This window comes from Chrysoperla carnea, chromosome 4 (genome assembly GCF_905475395.1).
Source record: "Chrysoperla carnea chromosome 4, inChrCarn1.1, whole genome shotgun sequence".
In the NCBI taxonomy this organism is placed as follows: domain Eukaryota; kingdom Metazoa; phylum Arthropoda; class Insecta; order Neuroptera; family Chrysopidae; genus Chrysoperla; species Chrysoperla carnea.
The window spans coordinates 69920096-69938072 of NC_058340.1; the positions used below are offsets into that span (position 1 = coordinate 69920096).

At 31.3% G+C, this 17977-nt stretch overlaps 3 protein-coding genes across 3 annotated transcripts; 2 read left to right on the forward strand and 1 right to left on the reverse strand.

The window, feature by feature from the left end:
* Positions 1-2164: 2164 nt before the first annotated feature.
* LOC123298977 (probable endochitinase) lies at positions 2165-4823 on the forward strand. Its single transcript, XM_044881081.1, has 7 exons — positions 2165-2281; positions 2820-3002; positions 3073-3173; positions 3286-3545; positions 3618-3930; positions 4001-4255; positions 4469-4823. The coding sequence occupies exons 1-7, from the start codon at positions 2215-2217 to the stop codon at positions 4745-4747; spliced, it is 1458 nt and encodes a 485-aa protein (XP_044737016.1). The 5' UTR covers positions 2165-2214; the 3' UTR covers positions 4748-4823.
* A 776-nt stretch (positions 4824-5599) lies between these two features.
* Positions 5600-14065, forward strand: LOC123298976 (acidic mammalian chitinase-like). Its single transcript, XM_044881079.1, has 7 exons — positions 5600-5711; positions 6198-6395; positions 6483-6586; positions 6745-7010; positions 11734-12052; positions 12129-12383; positions 13169-14065. Exons 1-7 carry the CDS (start codon positions 5645-5647, stop codon positions 13487-13489), a joined length of 1530 nt encoding a protein of 509 aa, XP_044737014.1. The 5' UTR covers positions 5600-5644; the 3' UTR covers positions 13490-14065.
* On the reverse strand, positions 14034-17224 carry LOC123298895 (odorant receptor 30a-like). Its single transcript, XM_044880993.1, has 4 exons — positions 16413-17224; positions 15406-15505; positions 14240-14395; positions 14034-14090 (listed from the first exon to the last, which is right to left on the reverse strand). The coding sequence occupies exons 1-4, from the start codon at positions 17222-17224 to the stop codon at positions 14034-14036; spliced, it is 1125 nt and encodes a 374-aa protein (XP_044736928.1).
* Between the last annotated feature and the right edge of the window lie 753 nt (positions 17225-17977).

The window sequence follows — 17977 nt, forward strand, 5'->3', positions numbered from 1 at the left end:
TGAGCATTTTGGTCGGTGAATTGAAATTTGAAAGTTGGGCGTAATCTGGTCGAAATTTTTTTGTTATGGACAATAATATTTTACGAAAATGGGGTTTTTATTTTATAAAATCATAATTCTAAAAATTACTGGACCAGATTTCGGCTTGGTTTAATCCTGAAATTTCGATTCCAAAAAAGAAACATGAAGATAGACAAAGTTATGTTTCGCATCTTGAATTTATTAGGGATAATTCTAAAAAGTTTCGTTTCTCTTCCAGTCGAGGAAAACGATTCATATTATCAATAAATTCGATACAAATTATGATAATAAGGATATACAATTAACGGTAAGTTTCCCGTAATTGTAGCGTTACGAGATACTCACAATGATTGCGTCTGGAATCTTTTTCGAAATAAGAAAGTTTTTTGTTACAGAAAGATTTATTTAATTTGCAAGAAATTCATCAAAAAGTTGATTTTAATGCAGCCGGTGTATTTCCTTTGAAGTTTTCGGTCTTTATCACTGTAAGTCATACTTAAAAATATTTTTGATAATTTTTGATTAATTCACACTTGTGTGAAAAAACAGGATACCGAGAAAAGATGTATTTGATAAAACTACAAATTTTATTACTGATAAAAAATTTTGTTACTACCGTCGCTAAATTAAAAAATTTTTGTCTTATTTTTCAGATGGCCAGTTTTACAACAACTATTTTTGTAATATTAATGCAATTTAGTCACAATTAATTTTTGGGCTTAAAATGAAGTTTAATTATATATATATATAAATAAAATTATTTACAAAGTACTTAAAGTTAAAAATCGAGAAAACAAAAAAAATTTTGTGTTTTTATTTCAAGGATATAGATAGCCCAAAATAACTTTTGCTAAGGCAAGGATTAATAAAAATTTTTTGTTTATATTATTAAAATTAATCATCACATAAATTTTAATATTCTAATTTAATGAATGGATTTAAAATAAAAAATGTCATACATATTTAGTTAATCCATATAATAATTAAATTAATTTACGCCAAATAAATTCCAAAAATAAAATAACTTAATCCTAGTGGATTTAAATTGTTATATTGATTGTTTGTAAACTTTACTAAATATTTTTATTGATTTTATAGACTATATGACTCGTTTTATCATAGGAAATTCAAAGTTAAAACGAAAATTTATTAGTCAAAAAATTTTATCGAAAATATACTCATAGAAAAATAGAAACTAATTGTAAAAATATCTACGACTCATTCATGTTCTTAATAAAAAAAAATACTGGGTCCGCGTCAGTTCACAGAATTCTTCAAGATGAAACCAATTTTTGTTATTGATTGCATAGTGAAAAATGATTATATAAATCATCAATCAAGGAAATCGAAAATTAGCATTTTTTCCACCCTTTAAATAAATTTTTTTTCGCATCTTTGTAACTCAATAAGACAAAAATAAATAATTGTTAACTAATTTTTTTAGTTCTTAAAATTGCATTGAAGTAGTAAAAGTTGCCTATAGCTAATAAGGAATTTTTAGGTAATGCAGAAAATTTAAAGTATTAATTTAAAAAGTTAAATACTTGTTTTTAAATACTTTATGAGTTATTTGTAATATTAGTTTAAAAAAGACATATTTCTGATTTAGTAGTCAACCCAATATGTACGTACATTAACTTCATTTGGCTTGATCAAGATATTTATAATGATATAACATAAAATTTTCTCATTCTTACTTTAAATTACCTCTACTATGTTTAACTTTTTCTGATAACTCACAACTTATTTTTTTTAATGAAAGTTTGGAAAAAAAATATAAATTAACAGATTGTAAATTATTTTCAAAATATTCTCAAAATTTATGGCAAGCTGAAATCGATTTAAAAAGTTTTAGTTTTCTGTGTAACAGATGCTCCCAATCAGCAAACAAATTATAACGTGCGATAAGGAACATAGTTCCAAAAAATTTAATAAATTTTTGATATAATTAAAGGTGTCAATAAATTAGTCAATACCTATATATTTGTTGTAAAATTATGATAAAAGCACTTATAATGAGTCAAGCAAAAAAAAGTTTATCATAAAGGTACTTTGATTGAATAATAATAATAATACGATAACGAAATTCAAATTAGATAGTATATAAATATATATATTTAGTAAAAATTTAATTTTTTTCTATAAAAAATAATATTTTCATTTTTGAAGTATTGAAATAAAAGTTTTCAAAAAATGAGAGTCAGTTTTTTATTAATTGCTACAATTGTGCTATTGTTCGAACAAGTAGTTGGACATGATAGTAAGTATTGCTTTATTCAAAATTAGTTTTTAAATTATATGCAACAATCTTTGATAAATTTTTTATATTTTTGCAATGATTAAACTGTACAAACTCAAGGATAAATACCTGATGTTGAAATATATTAATTTTCGAGTGGTTTAATCAATGACGTAACATTAGTACAGGAGGATCCTAACATTTATTATTACAATTTTCTTATTTTCTTCTCAATGAAATTGAAGTGAAATATGGCAAAATAATCGTCAATAAATAAGTACTGGTTTAGGTGATTTAAATCACAAAACTATAAAACTATATTTCCATTTTACTTGAAAACAAAAACGCATAGACAACTGTTATCTCGATTGCTTTCCCTCTGGTATAGTAAACTTTTCCATGACATAGCTGTGTCATAGATAGCACAATATCTTTAAAGAAATAAAAAGATGATTCAAGGTACATTATCCACAAGGTACAAGGTACACGAGGTACAATTACTCGACCCCAGTGTTTACTTTTATTAGATCAGTAAAATGATTTTTTTTTATACTAATAGAAAAAGTAGTCTGCTATTATGGAAGTTGGGCCACATATCGACCAGGAAATGGTAATTGTGAAGTGGAAAAAATTGATCCAACATATTGTACGCATGCAATATACACATTTGTTGGTATTAATGAGGATGCCACAATACGGATAATTGATCCGTATGCTGATTTACCCGATAATTATGGCAAAGGTAAGAGTTGTTCATATTTTTTCTAATTATGTCCTAATATATTTATTTTGTATGTTGATTTTATTTAAAGATGGTTTTGGAAAATTTAACGCTTTGAAAAAGATTAATCCAAATTTAAAAACATTAATTGCGATTGGTGGATGGAATGAAGGATCTACTAAGTTTTCACACGTAAGTCAGATTTTTTATAACAAAATTTTTATTTAAATTTGTTTTAGCATCCCTCTTTTTGCGCCGGGGGTTTATAAAACTAATATTTTTCTATCGAATTTTTTGTTTTTAGGTGATGAATAATCCAGAATTAAGAGCACAATTTGTCAAAAACTCTGTTGATTTCGTCTTGAAATATGGTTTTGATGGTTTCGATTTTGATTGGGAATATCCAAATCAACGCGGTGGCATCGAAGAGGATAAAGAAGCTTACATTGCTACAATTAAAGAATTACATGAAGCTTTCAAACCTCACGGTTTGTTATTATCAAGTGCTGTAGCAGCGGCAAAATCTTCAGCTTCACTATCGTATTTAATACCAAAAATGAGTCCGTACGTAAAATTTTTTTGAAAATATAGCATTTTTCCTTTAATCTCAATAAATTCTGATTATTTTTCCCAAAGACATTTGGATATAATAAATTTAATGGCATACGATTTGAATGGTGGCTGGAATAATTATGTTGGAATAAATGCACCATTGTATCCACGGGAAGATGAAAGTGAAGAAATCCGTGGAAACTTAAATGTGGAAGCATGTATTAAATATTGGATGGATAATGGTGTTGATCCAAAAAAAGTTGTCCTAGGTATGCCATTGTATGGTCGATCATTCCGTTTAGTTAACAAAGATAACTACAAACCGGGGGCACCAGCAAGTGGAAAAGGAATTGGTGGTCCATATTCAGGAGAACCGGGTATGGTTGGTCTAAATGAGGTAATAAAGCATTAAATAAAAATAATTTTTTCGCAAAATATAATATCTCAAACGTTTCAAAAATATTTAGATTTTGGAAATTTCAAATAATGGTTGGACTCATTATTGGGAACCCGAAGGTATGGTTCCATACATGGTTAAAGACTATGATTGGATTGGATACGAAAATGAACTATCGATTGCTCTGAAAACGCAATTTGCCATGGAAAAAGGATTGGGAGGTGTTATGATTTGGAGTCTTGAAACTGATGATCTTACCGGATTTTCTGGACAAAAATTTGTTTTCTTAAAAACAATTAATAACATCTTAAATGGAGGATCATTGGTAAGTTCTTAACAGTGACGAGTAAGTTTTTAGAGTGGGGATGATCTCTATTATCTTTAACTTCTGATAGTTCACATTCACAACCAAATATTTGCGTACATTACATTTGGTTTGATCAGGATATTTATTATGATAAAATTTCGACAAAAAATATAAATTATAAAAATATTTTTGCACATTCTAAAAATTTAAATTATGGTTTTAATTTCACAGCCATCAACAACATCTACACCAAAACCAACAACCAGTACAGCAGATCCATCAATCAGTACAACAGATCCATCAATCGGTACAACAGGTCCAACTTTAGCCCCCGGAAACATTTGTACAAAACCGGGTTTTGTACGTGATCCTGATGATTGTAGTGTATTTTATATGTGCGAGGAATCATCGGATGGATCGTATACCCAATATCGATTTGAATGTTCAGATGGTCTTTACTTTAACGAAGACACGGAAGTCTGTGATTATGCAGAAAATGTACAATGTTAGCAATTATTAAGGACCCTATGGTGTAAGTGTGTCCCACCCCAGGACAGTCACTCTAACCTAACCTAACCTAACCTAACCTAGCAATTATTATTGTAATTCGTTTCTTTTGTATTTGTATACAATTAATTTTTTTTTTTTAAATAAAATGATTTTGTAAAAATTTTATTTAATGTTTTTTAACTTATTTTGAAACCAAACGTATTTTATTTCAAAATCTATGCGTTTTATATAAATCAAGACTACACATGCTCTATATAAAACAAAAAATTGAAAGAAGTGAAAACGTAACACAGTAGCCATGAGGCGAATACTGGTCCTTTTTGTATTGGGCTTAGGTTAGCCCTTAAGATTAGATTAAGCTATATTAGGATTGAGAATTTGATCTGTTAGACGTACACTATCACTTATATTTTTAGTCTCTTACTAACTCTAAAGTAACTCTTTACGAGCTGCAGCAACACACCCGGTTTTTTGTCTCAATTATTACGATAAGTTCCAAAGTTCCATGCTAGGAAAGCTAAAATATTTTGTATCTTAATATATATTAGCTCTCTTTGCTGCGTAGATTGTTTATTTATTTTAGAAATAAAAATACGTTTTTGAATTTATACAAATTTGTAAACTAGAAAATTTGTCTACTAAGTACGGAGTCGTCCCCTCCCATAGAGCATACAATTACTGGTTATCTTAGTCAAGAAATATTGTCAAAAAAATTGCAAATTGTGCGGAGAAACACACCTAAGAATTTACAAAAGAAAAAAAATTCATTTTATCTCAAATAGATAATAAATAAGTTGTAAAAATTAATCGATAAATCAGCTTATATTAATGAATTTCTGAGATTTTTCATTAGTTTTTTATCACGAATGGACATAAATAAACTCATTCTATTTGAAAATGAAAAGTTTATTATTGATTACAGTTACAATCTTTGTGTTTGCCGTCGAAACATTCGGTCATGACAGTAAGTTAAAATTAATTGTATTTATAATAACAAAGACCGCATATAAGTAAGAAAGAACTGCAACTATTGCAGTGAAAAACATTTTTTTAACATTGGGCCATAACTGTGAGAAACCTCAACAATATTGTAGCTTACTGACGCCATATTGACAGTGTGTGGATTTCAGCACCAGGTGGCAGAAAGGAAAACTAAATTTAAATGAGTTGGCTAGGCAAGTAGGCAAACGATATCGATTCAAATCATTAGCCTAGCTGCTTGATTGAATGGCTGAATATCGTGTAGATCACTAGTTGAAGAGCGCTGTTTAGTAAAAGAACTAGGCTGTTAATTGAACGGCTAATTTTTATATTTGACATAATTTTGTATTTGAGTAAATATTGGATAAAGCAAAAGTTTTTGTATTTTTGTTTGAACACTTTTAACGATTGCACAGAAATTATAATGCATTAATTTTTAAAACACTTTTTCTGGTTTATTTTCTTCCAGCAAATAAAGTCGTTTGTTATTATGGAAGTTGGGCAAAATACAGACAGGGTAATGGTAATTGTGAGGAAGAAACCATTGATCCAAATCTTTGTACACACTTAATTTATACATTCGTTGGATTAAACGGGGAGGATGGATCAGTTAAAGTTTTAGATGCTTGGGCTGATTTACCGGCATCAGAACCAGGCGGTGGCAGAGGTAAATGCTTCCTTTTTAAAATAATCTAACAACTTATGTTTGGAAATAATTCCATTAAGAATATTCAAAGAGTTTTTTGTTAACTAGATGGTTATGGAAAGTTTAATGCTTTGAAAAAAATTAATCCAGAATTAAAAACATTAATTGCTATTGGAGGCTGGAATGAAGGTGAAACAGCTAAATATTCAAATGTGAGCTTTCATTTTATCATTATTATCCTCATTTTAAACTTATTTTGCTACTTTCACAATCGCTTTACCAGTGCGAAAATAAAAAGGATAAAATTGACGGGAAAATATTATTTAATAAAAAACTTCAGATAAAAAATTATTAAATCTTTAAAATTTAGGTACTCAATGATCCAAATTTACGTAGTAATTTCGTTAAAAGTGCTTTGGAACTTGTATTAAAATATGGATTTGATGGCTTCGATGTGGACTGGGAGTATCCAAATCAACGGGGATCAGAAGGAAAAGAATCTGATAAAGAAGCATTTATTGCAACACTTAAAGAACTACATGAAGCTTTTCAACCGCATGGTTTGTTAATATCTGCTGCTGTAGCAGCGGCAAAAACTTCAGCGAGCAAATCATATATTATACCAGAAATGAATTCGTAAGTAATATATATTTTCTGACAATTGCCACAAAAATTGAAACAAATAGGATGTTGAAACATTTTGTGGGTATAGATTTTATTCCAAGAGTAAAGGTTCCTAAAAAGGAATAACATAGAAAAAAATCTTGGAATGTCGGTTTTGATGATCACAGGATAATTGAAATAACACAAGTAATAATTAATGATTTGTAATTAAAGTAAAAATAAACTGAAAATGTACAACTCTGTTACATTATGTATATTGACAACTAAAAATATAAGGCGGCTTTTTTACACTAGTGCCAACTTAATAATAACACATATTTTTATTAATAGAATGTGTACAAAATAATTTTCTCATTCCAACACTCCCACTAGAAAATTATTTTTCTAGCTCTTCTTTAAACCCCGTTACTCCCATGCCACTAACACATTTGACATGTTTTGTCTGAACTAACCCTTTCGTTAAGACGTCCGCTAACATACTATTAGTGTCTGTTGGCACCAATTTTATATCCTCAGATATAATTCTTTCGCGTATATAATGATGTCGAATATCAATATGTTTGGTTCGACTATGATGAGCATTAGAATGCGCTAAATCAATTGCACTTCGGTTATCACAGAAAATAACCGTCGGAGAGCACGGACCTAGCTTAAACTCTTTGCTAAAATTTTTAAGCCACATGGCTTCTTGTGTGGCTGCCGCTAAGGCCATGTATTCAGCTTCGGCTGTCGATAAAGCGACAGTGATTTGCTTTTTAGTTGACCAAGTTATGGGACCACCTTGGAATTTAAAAACGTATCCCGTAACTGACCTTCTTTCATCTACATCACTCGCCCAATCGGCATCGCAATAGCCAACTAGATCGTCAGTTTCATCTTTACAAAATTCTAATTTATAGTTCGCAGTCCCTTTCAAATATTTAAAAATTCTTTTCACTGCATTCCAGTGAGGTTTTCCTGGGTTATTATTGAACCTCGAAACTACACTAACCGCGAACGCAATATCTGGCCGAGTGCCATGTGCAGCATATAAGAGGCTTCCAACAGCTTGTTGATATGGAATGTTCAACATTTCTTTCGCTTCATCAGGCGTTTTCGGAGACATATTTTTGGAAAGTTTTTGATTCGTATCTAATGGCGTACTTATTGGATTGCAATCCGACATATTGAATTTATTTAAAATGTCTTCAATATATTTTTTCTGACCAATCCATAGTTTTCCTTTGGAACGATCCCGAGAAATTTCGAAACCTAGACAATGTTTCGCTTCACCAACATCTTTCATTTTAAATCTAGAGCTCAATTGGAGTTTTAAATGACTTTTGAAAGTAGAATCATTAGAAAAAATCAGTAAGTCGTCTACATATACGGCCACAAATGTCAGTTTTTTTTCTTTGATTTTGTAATATACGCATGAATCGGTCCTACTCCTCGTGAGTCCCGCTTGAAGGAGACAATCATTCAATTTATTGTTCCACTCCCTGCTAGATTGTTTTAAACCGTAAATAGTTTTTCGGAGTCGGCAAGCTTTGTCATTGACTTCAAACATTTCGGGTTGTGACATATATATTTCTTCAGATAAATCGCCTTGCAAAAAGGCACTGACAGCATCCATCTGATCTATGCATAAGTCATATCGCACAGCCAGAGCCATAAGGTATCGAATTGAGCTATATCTTACTACAGGTGAGTAAGTTTCATCGTAATCGATCCCTGGTTTCTGGGCGCAACCTTTCACAACCAGTCTAGCTTTGTACTGAACTTTCCCTGTCCCTGAACGTTTAGTTTTGAAAACCCACTTTGATTTAATGACGTTTTTATTAATCGGAACGTCAATCAAATCCCAAGTGTGGTTTGCTATTAACGAGTCGTACTCGTCTTTCATAGCTAACTTCCACTCATTTGCATCGGGCCTGGTTAGAGCTTCTTCCACGGATATTGGATCAAAGTTAGTTGATTTTGTCATGTATAACAGAAAATCATCCAATACTTTTGGTTTTTTAGGTCGCTCAGATCGGCGTAGATCTGTAGAAGTGCTATCTGCGGAATGTATTGCTTCCTGTGGAAATTCGAAGGTCGGGTCTTCCAAAGAATTTTCAGAGAAATATGTACTTGAGTCATCACTTTCTGCAACAAAGTCACTTTCTCCCACTTCAAGTACATCTTCATTAAAATTATTGTCTATGTCCAGAGGACTACCTCCCACTAAATCTAAATTTACAGTATCAACATCGGTTTTCTTAGAAATATTATCATTTTCCAAAAAAACTACATCTCGAGAGATGTGGGTACGTCTCGATTTGGGTTCATATAAACGATATCCTTTACAGTTTGAGCTGTATCCTACAAAAACACATTCTTTGGATTTTTGATCAAGTTTCCTGCGGTTTTGTTTGGGTATGTGCATGATTGCCTTGCAACCAAAAATTTTTAAGTGATCTAGTTTCACTTTAGTACCTGACCAAACTTCCTCAGGGATGCCATTAGATAAAGATTTTGTGGGTGACCTATTAATTAAATAAACGGCTGTGGAAACCGCTTCTGCCCAAAATTCTTTCCCTAAACCTGAATCTAATAACATGCACCGGACCTTTTCTACAATTGTTCTATTCATACGCTCAGCTAGCCCATTTTGCTGCGGAGTATGCGGTGTAGACAATTGGTGCTGTATTCCTGATTGTTGTAAGAAACGAGTAAAATCATTCGAGCAATATTCTCCCCCATTGTCTGTACGCAAAATTTTAATTTTATAACCGGATTGATTTTCAACAAATGCTTTGAAATTTTTAAAATGTTCAAATACTTCACTTTTATTTTTAAGAGTGAAAACAAAAACTTTATGAGTAAAATCATCAATGAATGTTAAAAAATATCGTGCACCACCTAACGAAACACTCTCCATTGGACCGCACAAATCCGAATGCACTAACTCTAAAATATTTTTAGCACGGGTTCCTGCATTTTTGAACGGTTTCAGTGTTTGTTTACCTTTTACACATATTACGCACTTATCGCAATTATATTCGGAGGAATTTACGTTTGAAACATTTTCAATACATTTAAGTTTTTTCATATATTCATAGTTGAGATGTCCTAGTCGACGGTGCCATAAATCCATTATATTTGACTTGGTAAGTAACGATTGGTTAATACTAGGTTCACAATCAAGTTTATAAATATTGTCTATTAAACTAGCACTAGCTATTTGAAAACCATCACTGTCAAGAATACGACAACCTTTATTATCAAAAATCACAGTGTTTCCTTGTTTAACAGTTTGACTGACAGATAGTAAATTAGCTGATAAATCCGGAACATAAAGCACATCCTTGATGTTGACGGAAACATTATTTAAGTTTACTTCTGTACTTCCAATCCCTTTTACATTAATTCGATGACTATTTGCTACCATAATGTCAGCAACACTTGCAGATTTTAAATTTTGAACTTTGGTGTGCGACATGTGAGCTGAAGCGCCGGAATCAACGAACCAGCTGTTATTTTTTGAGTTGGATGTATTGAAACATGATAATAAAGTCGTCTGCTTATTTTTTACGTAATTTGAATTGTTTACTTTCTTACGTGAACAGTGTTTTGAAATATGCCCATATCCATTACAATTAAAACATCTCGGACCCTTGGTTTGTTGATTTGTGTTTCTATATTGATGCTTATTGTAATTTTGCTGTTTGTTGTATAATGCCACGGAGTTTGTAGGTTTATTGTTTTTCACTTCTTGTAGTAGCTTTGTTTTAACAGAATCAGCCGTCAGTGGGATTCCAGAACTTTCAATGGCCATGATCATAGGTTTATATTCATCCGGTAAACCAGCCAATAAAAATGTTCCCAACCATTCATCAGTTATTTCAAAATTTATGTCGTTTAATTTTTGAGCGGTTGACATAATTTTTCCTACATAGTCTTCTACGGATTCGCAACTTTCAAGATTTGTGGTTATTAAAGTTCGAATAAGACTGACTTTGCGTGCAAGTCCAGAATCATGAAACGTTATTTTAAGTTTATCCCAAACTGCTTTCGCAGTATTTGCATTTTGAATGTGCACATAATTGATGGGATCAATACACAGAATAATTTTTGATTTGGCTTTAACATCGCGCCTGATCTTTTTTTCTTCATCAGCGGTAGAATCGGTACCGAGAACACATGTCCAAAGATCTTCTAATTCCAAAAAAGTTCGAATGGAAAATTGCCACGTGTTATAATTTTCCCTACCTTTAAGTTTTTCAATAACCGGTAAGTTGTTTCCAAACATTTTCACGTGTATAAAAACGGATACACTTCACTAATTACTTCGCTAACGGATACACTACTTGAGGTTAAATTTTCAGTGTCACCAAAAATATCCAATTTAAAGGCCCATAACCTCTTGGAATGTCGGTTTTGATGATCACAGGATAATTGAAATAACACAAGTAATAATTAATGATTTGTAATTAAAGTAAAAATAAACTGAAAATGTACAACTCTGTTACATTATGTATATTGACAACTAAAAATATAAGGCGGCTTTTTTACACTAGTGCCAACTTAATAATAACACATATTTTTATTAATAGAATGTGTACAAAATAATTTTCTCATTCCAACAAAAAAAACTATCCTTCCTATGTAAAAGAGGAAAAACATCACATAATTTGATTGTAAATAAAAAGAATTCAAAATTCTGGGTGTGATTAAGGACTTTTGAGTTGAATGATGCTTGTATTTTTTATAGATACTTGGATTTGATCAACTTAATGGCATACGATTTACATGGTGCCTGGGAATCCCATACTGGACTTAATGCCCCATTATATCCACGAGCCGATGAAAGTGGAGAAGATCGTGAAGTACTAAATGTCGAAGCATGTGTGAACTATTGGTTAGAAAATGGTGCTGATCCAAAAAAACTTGTACTTGGGATTCCATTGTATGGGCGGTCTTTCCAATTGGTTGATAAAAATAATTATAAACCTGGTTCACCCTCAGTGGTTAACGGTCAAGGATTGCAAGGGCCATACACTAGAACAGCGGGTACACTTGGATATAATGAGGTATGAAAAACAAAATTTCTATCCAAATTTTTCAGAAAATTGGCGAAATTTTTCACAATGAAATTTTTGTTAATAGATTCTGGAACTTAATCAAAATGAATGGGATCATTATTGGGATGATGAGGGTAAAGTTCCGTATATGGTGAGAGGTCAAGATTGGGTTGGATACGATAACGAGAAATCGGTTGGATTAAAAGCACAATACGCGATTGAACGTGGATTAGGTGGTGTTATGGTATGGAGTGTAGAAACTGATGATCTTACTGGAATTTCCGGACAGAAATTTGTTTTGCTAAATTCAATTAACAGTGTTTTACATGGAGGATCAGTGGTATGAACATTTTTATAGTTTATATTTCATTTAATAATGTTAATTGTTCTTACTATCGAGTGTGTCGCATTTAAGATAAAGACACTCTCATTATTGCGTTATTTATAAGAATATCGATTTGAAATTTTGCACAGTTTTTGATTTAAAATTTATCTGAGTTTTTCATCTAAAAACTTAGCTAAAAAAGGGGGGTTATAAGTTCGACCGCTATGTCCGCCTGTCTGTGTGTCTGTCTGTGGCATCGTAGCGCCTAAACGGATGAACCGATTTCGATTTTTGTTTCGTTTGAAAGGTAATTTAATGGGGACGGTTCCTAGCTATGTTTCAAGTGCGAGCAGTGCCGGATTAAGCCCATCGGGGGCCCTAGGCCAATAAAATTTTGGGGCCCCCTTTTTTGAATAATTGTAAAATTAATCGTTATTTGTGTATTCATAGCATTCGTACAGCCTATTCATATCATTCCAAGGTTATAAACGAAATAAAATGAATGATGAATGAAGAATTTTCGAAATTTGAAAAAAAAAATAACTTGAAATTGAAAATTTTTGTTCAAAAATAATCATATCAGATTTTCGTGGGGGCCCCTGCCCGTCGGGGGCCCTAGGCCATGGCCTAGTCCGGCCTAATGGGTAATCCAGCACTGAGTGCGAGTTTAGGGTTCCGTACCCGGAACAATTAGAAAATAAGCGTTGATATTATAAATATGTTTGTAATTGAAATAAAAACCTACGCCTTCCCTACGACAAAAAAAATTTTTTTATAACAATATTTTTTTTGTTCCGTAGCCAACTACTTCGTCAACTACGACAGGTGTGCCCACAGACCCCTCGGAGACAACTGAAAAACCATCATCACCACCTACAGACCCTACAAAACCTACAGAAACAACTACTGATAAACCTTCAACGCCACCTAGCACAGATATATGCCAACATGAGGGTTTTGTTCGTGATAAGAACGATTGTAGCGTATTTTATGAATGCATTAAGGAACAAAATGGTGAATTAAAAGCGACAAGGTTCCAATGTGGTGCTGGCACTTATTTCAATGAAGAAGCTCTTGTTTGTGATTATAAGGAAAATGTTAAATGTAATGTTTTATTCTAGTAAGAATTGTTGTTACGAAAATATACCTATAATGAAACAGCCAGCAATTGCAAAGACATTCGAAATATAGCCCCCCAAGTAAAGAGTTTGGACCGATTATATAACGAATTTTCCGAAATTCTTTATATAATCAGTCCAAACTTTGGGGTCGCTGAACACGAATATCTGAACAGAATTGGTCTCCCTGGTTCGAGGTCTCCGAGGTACTTTGGGGACCCTGGGTACCCCAAGCACCAGGTACCAGGTGCTCGATTTTGTTGCGTTATTCGTGTTCAATGACCCCAAAAACCTCTGAGTAACCAGTTTTTAATCATTTTCATCACTTACTGTTCAAATTTTTCGAACTTCGACTAATTTTATAGTGTTTCGTTTCCGCGACTACGGTATAATGATAAAATCATAAAAATAAAAACTATACTTAATGACCTAATTAATGCTAAAATAAAATTCTACTGGGATTATATATTTTATTTCCTTAAATTTATGGTAACATCGAAAGCAATTAGAGACTACAAATGTGTATTTAATCAATGTAAATCTTTTTCTATTTCGAATAAAGTCGATTTAATAAAGCCATATAAGCGTATCCACCTTTTAGAATCTGCAAAATACAAGCAAATAAATTAAAACATTCAATTCAATTTCCCCAAAACATTTTTGAAGGAGTATTTAAATTTACTGTTATTCTGCGAATTAGTGTGATCAAATTTGTAGTGTTGTGATTAAAATTGTAATTATTAGTATACTAACCCCAACACAAGTCATAACAGAAATTGTTCCAAATGGTCCAATTTTAAAACATAATGGTTTTTGGCAACGCCTCATCATAAAACGTAAACATTGATTTGCATCTTTATCAAATTTATACCAATTACTTTTCCATATGCTAAACGCTAGGTTTTCACTCTAAAAGAAAAGTTTGAAACAGGTGCAAAATAAACAATTGATTCAGTTAATTATTGAAATATCCAGTAAGAAGATTTTGAACATCATGTGCTTCAGTGACGTGGCGACGGGGGAGCAAGGAGGTACATCATACTCCGGCCGCTACTCACAAAGGGCGCCAAATGGTCCGCAAAACAAAACATTTATCTCTCTCTCTCTGTCTTTTATCTCAAGATGGGTCTTTTACAATCTTAATGGATTTTAAAGAAAGTATGTAATACCAACCTTGTACAAAACCTCATTTCCAAACCAATAAAAAACGATTAGATCATTCATAATGCAAGTACAAGTATATATAGCTAAGAAAATTTTTTCCACGAATGCATTTGACTTTCCCAGAAAATAATAAAAATAAATTAATTTAAATAATGTTTTTTATTGTTAAGGTTGATCGAACATTAAGGTAATGCAATTAATAATATCAGTAAGGGAAAGTGGTCTATAATGATCCCGTAGGGTAAAATGACCCCTCGTTTGTTTTAAGTGAACCATTAAAGGCATCTAGTATATTTATGGATAGATGGTTTCCGCGTGATCAAATTAATCGTTCAACAAAGACTTATGGTGATGTATAAACTAATTTGTGTTTCGTAGACAAATTTCAACGTAAAAGTTCTTTTTTCTATTAGTTTTTGCCGGCTTGCTGTTTTTACTCTTGGCTTTTGTTGACTTTTAAAAATATTATAACACATTTTCACAGGCGTATAATAAATTTTAAGGTCAGTTTTTTATGACGAATTTCAAATATGTCGTTACGGGTAAAATGATCCCCTTTATATAAGCTAAAATGATCCCTATTTCGTATGTAAAATTATAATAGATAAGATGATCTCCCATCATGTAACGGGTCTTGAATGTGTTGATTTAGATGAATTTACCAGTGATTTTTGTTTTCATACTAATCATTTATGCAATGTAAAAGGACACCCACGCCTATATATCGAAAAATCACTTTTTTTTGGGATACTTACAATAATTATTTTAAATCCACATAAGCAAAGTAACACTGAATATGTTAAAGAATGGAATATCATTATTGGGCCAATATAATCATTGACTTTATCAATTAGACTAAAAAATAAATTATATTTATAATAAATCTCGGAAACTAATTCTGTCCCTTACTCTTGTTACGATCTCACTTTTTACATCCTCAGTACGCAATGAAAATTTCAGCTTGATATCTCTTTTCGTTTTCTTTTTTTATTTATCGTGTTTACAGACGGACAGCCGGAAGACCCAATTGACCTATGTTGCTCATTAAAGAACTCGGCCTCGCTTTTTACGTCCTGAGGGCGCTATAATTAGGTGATTTTATAAACACCTATACCAAAATTTTGTTCGTATCATCAATATTTTTTAGCGTTATAAACTTTTGGGACTAAACTTAATATACCTTAATATATATTACATATATACAAGGTATAAAAAGGACCACTAATCATAGATAACTATAATATAGATATGCCACTCCAACATGTTTTATCAAATGAGCTCCAAAAAGTTTACACTCGATTCACTAGATGTCACTACAGTAGATAATTTTTAAATTAAAAAGCATAGGCAATGACTGTTACAGAAATGTTGTATGTAAAACATAAACTTTTCTATAGAAAAGTCTATTTCTGAAAAATTGGATATTGACACAAAAATACGTGTAAGAAGACGCCACAAAGTGCCCGGAAAATTTGTCTATAGGGATAAATAATAGGTATATTTTGAACTAATTCTAGATTATCATATACATTTCAAAATCTAGTCTTCTTTTCTCAACTACATTTTTTGTTTAAAATTTAAAGCTTGAGCCTATTTTCAAATTGGGGGTGGTATCTTAGTCATGCACACTTAAGTGCGTGGCCACCACTGCGTTAGTGTGCACGACCAAGAAAAAGTAACACCGCATAAAGAGTAAGAATCAAAACCAAATAAAATCAAAGCTCGTTTCTGGAAAACTTAATAAAAGCTTATAAATACTTACATAATGATATCCTGATGTAATTTGATCGACTGCACAATATCATATTTAACCTTTCGATTATTTTCGTTTGTGTTCAACAATTTTGAAGTATCACTACCAAGATTTACTAAATAATATTCTAAAATATCTAAATAACCTTTGATACAAATGAAAATACTCAAAATTAATCCATTCCAGGATGCAATAAAGAAACCACCTAGCATTGTACCCCCATAACCAGAAAAAAAATATCCAATCTCATATCCTGGTGATTTATGAAAATCAAATGGTAACCAAATTTGTATTGGTAATTCTTTTTTAACACGATCCGTAACTGTTCCATTACTTAGTACAAAATATTGTTCACCAATTATTAAATCTTTGACGTATGGAGCCGCAGCAACAACAAAAGTTGACGTTAAAATTGCACTTGTTTGATACAAAGTCATATAAAATGCAAGTTTATTGTATGCTTTAAATAATTTTTGTACATTTTCATTCGTGGATTGTTGAAATTGTCGATCAAGTTTTGAACAATGTTCAACAATTAATGAAACTTTATCCGTTTGAAATACTAAAGTTAAATATTTAATCGTTGTTACATTCGTTAAAAAGAATAAAGAACCAATTGTTAGAAATTCATCGAAATCGTTGCCTACTAAAGTCAACGCCACAAATTGTAAAATTGTGATAGTGGTAAATGATAAACAACAAAGTATACCATAAATTCGATGTAGAATATTTAAAAATGTATATTTTGTTTTAATCGGCCATGTTGCATTTGTGCGGCAAAGTAATAAAGGCCTGTATAATATTGGATATTGGTTTTTCATTTTTGATTAAAAGTATAACAAGTTTTAGAAGATTAAATTTTGGGAAAATAAATTTTCACACCTATTTATAAAACAATTTTTTCTTCATTAATAAATAAAAGGATTTATTAATAAAAATTTAAATAAATTTATTGATGTGGATAAGTATAGTATGAGACGGTCCTCTATCGAAAACCGTTAAAAAAAGATCGAAACACGTAGGTAATATGTAGGTAAAATGTTTCATACCGTTGAGTTTAACCATGACCTTCAAAACCATTTCAAAGTCAACTATATGGGTCTTTACTGACATGATATGGGAAGAAAACTTTAAATTAGTTCTACAGCGATTCGTTCAGCAAAATTTTTTGCAATAAACCATGCGTTTTATTTAAAATATAACTGCCTAATTTTCAATTGTTTACATGTAAATGGTATAGTTATAGTAAATGTCAAATTAAAGTTATTGAAAAATAACAGTTAGATAGATAATTAAACCTATTGCATTAGAAATTGTGAAATAAAGAGACGAAATTGCATTAATAGTACTTTTTAAAAGTTAATTAACATAATTACTTATTTAAATTTGTTAGAAACTAGTATTAAATTTTCAATGTAAAACATATATACATTCCATAGAGTTATGAGTTATCCCATACAATTATATTCATAAAGTAATATATTGTTACTATGGTAGCTCCCTGGAATAAAATACATGCATGAAGCGAATAGATATAAAAATGTCTCGATAAATAATATCTACGCCATATCAAA

Excerpts from the sequence above, each read along its gene's own strand:
- LOC123298977 (XM_044881081.1), top strand. The coding sequence starts at position 2,215 with ATGAGAGTCAGTTTTTTATTAATTGCTACAATTGTGCTATTGTTCGAA. Across the intron at positions 3,174-3,285 it reads GATCTACTAAGTTTTCACAC|GTGATGAATAATCCAGAATT; the intron begins GTAAGTCAGATT and ends TTTTGTTTTTAG. Across the intron at positions 4,256-4,468 it reads TCTTAAATGGAGGATCATTG|CCATCAACAACATCTACACC; the intron begins GTAAGTTCTTAA and ends TTAATTTCACAG.
- LOC123298976 (XM_044881079.1), top strand. The coding sequence starts at position 5,645 with ATGAAAAGTTTATTATTGATTACAGTTACAATCTTTGTGTTTGCCGTC. Across the intron at positions 6,587-6,744 it reads AAACAGCTAAATATTCAAAT|GTACTCAATGATCCAAATTT; the intron begins GTGAGCTTTCAT and ends TTTAAAATTTAG. Across the intron at positions 12,384-13,168 it reads TTTTACATGGAGGATCAGTG|CCAACTACTTCGTCAACTAC; the intron begins GTATGAACATTT and ends TTTGTTCCGTAG.
- LOC123298895 (XM_044880993.1), bottom strand. The coding sequence starts at position 17,224 with ATGAAAAACCAATATCCAATATTATACAGGCCTTTATTACTTTGCCGC. Across the intron at positions 15,506-16,412 it reads TTACATCAGGATATCATTAT|TCTAATTGATAAAGTCAATG; the intron begins GTAAGTATTTAT and ends TTTATTTTTTAG. Across the intron at positions 14,396-15,405 it reads GTGGATTTAAAATAATTATT|AGTGAAAACCTAGCGTTTAG; the intron begins GTAAGTATCCCA and ends CTTTTCTTTTAG.